This window comes from Lucilia cuprina, chromosome 6 (genome assembly GCF_022045245.1).
Source record: "Lucilia cuprina isolate Lc7/37 chromosome 6, ASM2204524v1, whole genome shotgun sequence".
NCBI lineage: Eukaryota > Metazoa > Arthropoda > Insecta > Diptera > Calliphoridae > Lucilia > Lucilia cuprina.
In genome coordinates this window covers 52,902,428-52,907,259 of record NC_060954.1, presented here as the reverse complement: position 1 = coordinate 52,907,259, position 4,832 = coordinate 52,902,428, and the positions used below count along the sequence as shown (strand labels likewise).

At 28.1% G+C, this 4,832-nt stretch overlaps 1 protein-coding gene across 1 annotated transcript in view; it reads left to right on the top strand.

The window, feature by feature from the left end:
• Nucleotides 1–2,882, top strand: part of LOC111678143 — a 34,909-nt gene extending 32,027 nt beyond the window's left edge. The window contains exons 9-11 of the mRNA XM_046954171.1: nt 503–723; nt 874–970; nt 2,713–2,882. Coding sequence (XP_046810127.1) covers nt 503–723; nt 874–970; nt 2,713–2,867 — 473 coding nt within the window. The 3' untranslated portion in view covers nt 2,868–2,882. The remainder of the gene's footprint in view (nt 1–502; nt 724–873; nt 971–2,712) is intronic.
• Nucleotides 2,883–4,832: the final 1,950 nt, after the last annotated feature.

The window sequence follows — 4,832 nt, the reverse complement described above, 5'->3', positions numbered from 1 at the left end:
CTAGACTATAGACTAGACAATAGACTAGACTATAGACTAGACTATAGACTAGACAATAGACTAGACTATAGACTAGACAATAGACTAGACTATAGACTAGACTATAGAGCAGTTGCTATGACAACACTATCGAATTCATTCTTTCTAATTACTGTCATAGCCTGTCAGGATTTCATTTTTTTGTATTTGGTGCGAATTATTATGTCATGAAAAGTTTTAATTGAATCGTAAGCCTACTGTGTAAGAATAACAAAGTCCTGCGAAAACTCATTCACACAGATCACAACTACAACTATACATATCCTGCTAATTAGATTTAGTGATTATAATATTAAGACAGACACACACACATACCTACACAACAAACCAATCTATCTTCGTTTCACCCCAAATTGTAAGACAACTCTGGAAATTGTTGTGTCTTTTAGCTGTTGTGTCTCTTTGCTTTAACCCATTTAAATTATGTTGTTTATTGTTGTTTTCTTCTTCCTTTTCTGTCTAGGTTGCATTTTATATGCTGTGGGCAAACCCGTCTTCCATAAATATGTTGATGAGTTGCATGGTTCATGGCTTAAAGATCCTGCTGCCAAAGAAACGGACCGTGAGAAAACTTTTATAACCAAAGAAAAGGACAATAAACTTTTGTATGAATATACATCGAAAGTGGCGTATCGTATGAATGATGTACCACGAAAACAATACGATTTGGGTGTGGGTTTCCAAGTAAGTATTAAATTTCGTAATTTTTTATGAGAATTTATAGTGTCTTTTTGTTTTGTGAATGTAAAATCATAAAAGATTTAAAAGATTTTTTTTAATATAAATTTAAAATAAATTTTATTTATTGTTTTTTTTTCTTATTTTAATTCCCAGGGCAATGCTCATGTAGTTTATAATGGCTCATTCTATTACAATCAATATAATTCGGATTATGTGGTGAAATTAGATTTGTCTACGGGTAAAAGAATATGTAAGTAAATGTTAGATATTTATATGTGTTATTGGAAAGAAAAAGGGTTTTGTGTTCACAGTTGTGTTGCATGTTAGACCTTCATTTTGTAAGCTTAAGATTAAGTTTATTTAGTTTTCCGATTATAAAGCTGTTTTGTATTAAGGTGTTTCTAAATGGAAAAAGCTTTTGAAAATTATAGATATATTTTGTTCTGAAAGATTAACATTAACTCTATTTAGTAAAAAAGATGTGAAAATGTTTTTCTAAGAAAGCTTTTTTGTAAGTAAATTTAAAAAATTTAAAGAAAATGTTCAATAAAAAGTTTTTCAAAGGAAGTTTTTTGTCAAAAAACTTAATAAATGAAATAATGAACTAGTTTTTAAAAATAGAAAAAGCTTTTTTGTACAATTTTTTATTTAACAATATATTTGTTTAGAAAAGCTCTTTTATAGGAAAACAGGTAAAACCATCTTTTCTTTGTAAAACTTTTATTAAAAAAAAATAGTTTTCAAAGAAAACTTTGGTTTTTTGAAGAAAGCTTTTATGCTTAAAAATGTAATCAATAAATGAATAAGTTTTTTCAAGAAAGCTTTTTTATACAAAAACAGTTTTAAAGAAAGTATTTTTTAAAGAAAAATTTTTTGTTTAAAAAATTCTTTGATTTTTGAATTTTGTATTTGAGAAAAGCTTTTTTATTATCTAACTTTTTTTAGCTAAAATCTTGTTCACTTAAGAATGACAGAAAAAAATTTATAAAAAAGCTTTTTACCAATGAAAATTTTTTCGAAAGCAAGCTTTTTAATGAAAAAAGTCGTTTTTAATCTAAAAGCTTTTTTTTTGCAAAAACTTGTTAACAAAAAAATTTTAAGCCAAACAAGACAAAAATGATTAAAAAAAAATCTTTTTGCTTTAAAAATTATTTTTAAAAAAGTTTGGCTAATAATTACTTTTTGAGTCAATTTAGCTATGTTCGTCCTTCCGTCCGTCTGTCTGTCTGTCTGTCCGTATGTCTGTATGTCCATATAAATCTTGTGCGCACGCTACAGGTCGCAATTTTTAAGATAATTTAATAAGATTGACACCTACTCTTCTTTTGGTACAAGGACGAATGCTAATGAAATCGGTTCGAAATCAGTTCATTATATCATTATTTCGTATTCCCTGACTAGGGCTTTTGGGCACATAATTACAATTCTGATATTTGTAAATATCAGGCTTCATTTGGCCCTATCCTCCATACAAACTTCCCTTTAGAAAATGACAAGAAGTTAAAAAAAACAAATTAAATGCTTTACTATTTAAAAACTTATCCACATTTTTAACATACTAACCGGTGTATGCAATCAAATGGTCGGTCGTGACCGACTATACATTCATACATATTTGTTTATCACTTTCTACATTAAGAATACATTAATTCACCTGTACAGTATTTTCCTTTAATCTAAATACAATATTTTATCTAAAACTAATAACAATAAAAACCCAAATTAATTACTGAAATTAAATAAAAATTATATTACCAAACGTTTCATAAACTCTAACACCTTTAACAGCAATTAGTTAAAAACACACTTTAAATTGTAAAACTAAACTAAACCATAAAGTCAATTTCATAAAACCACATTACTAACAACAACTAATACTACTATTTGAACATTTTAGTTAATAGAAAAATACTTTTCAAGAAATAAATCACACAAAAAATGAAACTAAATCAAAGTCTCTTTCTCTCCGTCTTTCTTCTTTATTAATTGCAGCAACACAATTGCCGAGTGCTGGTATTGCAACTGGTAATAAATTGTATTCGACAAAATACAACTACATGGATTTTAATGTGGATGAGGTTGGTTTGTGGGTAATTTACAGCACTTACGATTCCAACAATACTCTAGTGGCAAAGGTAAAAAAGTAGAAGTAACAAAAAAAAAAAAAAAAGAATAACTACAACTAGTATAGTTCTACAACATCAACAAAATATCTACTTATCTAACTTTGAAAACCTTTAAGAATATATACACACATACCAACACAGACAAAGTTTTATTTTAAAATCGAAACAAACAGAAATAAACTAACACTGTGGAAATGTATTACAGTGATGGGCACTAACACACTAAAATATTTAAGTTTAAGTGTGAATGAATTGAAAATTACGCAGAGTATAGTTGTGTAGGTGATGTCGTAGCATATTTACACTTACATAAGCAACTGCTTTACGCTGCTCTAGAATTGTTAAATGTTCAATAGCATTTCAACATCTGTTTATGTATTAAGTAGAGTAGAAGAATTTTCTATCTTAAAAAAGTAAAACATACATACCCAGCAAAAACTTTGTAATGGCTTTCAATTGTAATTACTTACCTAACAACATACTTTTCAATGACTACAACATATGGTCTAAATTACATAGAAGTAGTCTAATAAGGTCTTACTAACAATGTGTTATATAAGTACTTTCTAATTCATTAGTTATCTTGCCAGTGAAGATACAGATTCTGTATACGTTTATTCATGTGATTTACAATGACTACTTTTTCTAATTACTTGTAATAGATTGTGGCAAGCACTTAACTCCAATGACATCACCGTGTTAAAATAATGACTTAAAATGCTATTGTATAAGTAAATTTTTAGCATTTTAACTTCTTACATGGTAATTAAAGTTTTTGCTGGGTATTTTATTAACGTTCATAATATGATGTGTTGCATGTTTTTAAACCAACAACAATATTTGTGTCTTTTTATCGAATATGTTTTTTTTTATACTCCTGTGTATGCAACATATACTCAGAATTCATTTGATACTGCTGACTTCAACTAAATGTGTTCTTCTTTATTTTCTTTGGTATTTTTTCATTCAATTTGTACATTATTTCCAATAAAATCAGTATTATAAAGAAATGTCATTACGAGACGTCGTTTCTTGCAACAATGGAGAATTGATGATGATTTGGACACAGGTTTGTCGAGAAAGACATAACATAACGACATAAGAATAAAGAAAGAAAATTTAATTTTTCGCACAACAACGATAATATTGTAAAGGACAAATTATAGAAAAATGCGAAAAGTTATTGTTATATATTTCCTTTATAGGAAACTTTTCAGGGATTTTATACTAAACATTTTCTGTATCGAAAACCTCGATTTCTTTATAGAAATTTCTTTTCTTTAAAATAACTACATATTTTAAAGTCTCATTAAATATCTTACATACACTTTCGCTTCATACTTAATATAATTTAAAAAAGAATATCTTTAAAAAAATCCTTTCGTTTGATTGTGATAATTTTCTTACCACAAAATGTTACTTGTAATTCTCTTTGGACCAATACATTACTATAACTTCATTGTCAAAGCAATTGTTTAAAATCATGAGCATACACATATGCACACTTTCACACACACACACACACACACACACACACACACACACACACACACACACACACACACACACATTGTCAGCATAACTACGTTAACATACGCTTGCATAAATACAAGAATGAAAACCATCAATTGTCTTCGTTTGTGTGTAGGGACCAGGGTAGAAAGATTTAGTAGTTTTGTTGTCTTAAGTTATATCTTACTTTAAATGTACGTATGTATCTCTAGTATAGAGGGCTTTATATTTGCTTAATATAACAACTGAAAATAAAAGTCTTGAATTCAAGTTCAATATACAAATCTTACCAAGAATGGAACCAGAACTGAACCGGATTTGAATCAGAATTCTACTAGAACTGAACTAGAAATGGATTAGAACTAGAACTAAACTTTAACTGAACTAGAACTGAACTAGAACTGAACTAGAACTGAACTAGAACTGAACTAGAACTGAACTAGAACTGAACTAGAACTGAACTAGAACTGAACT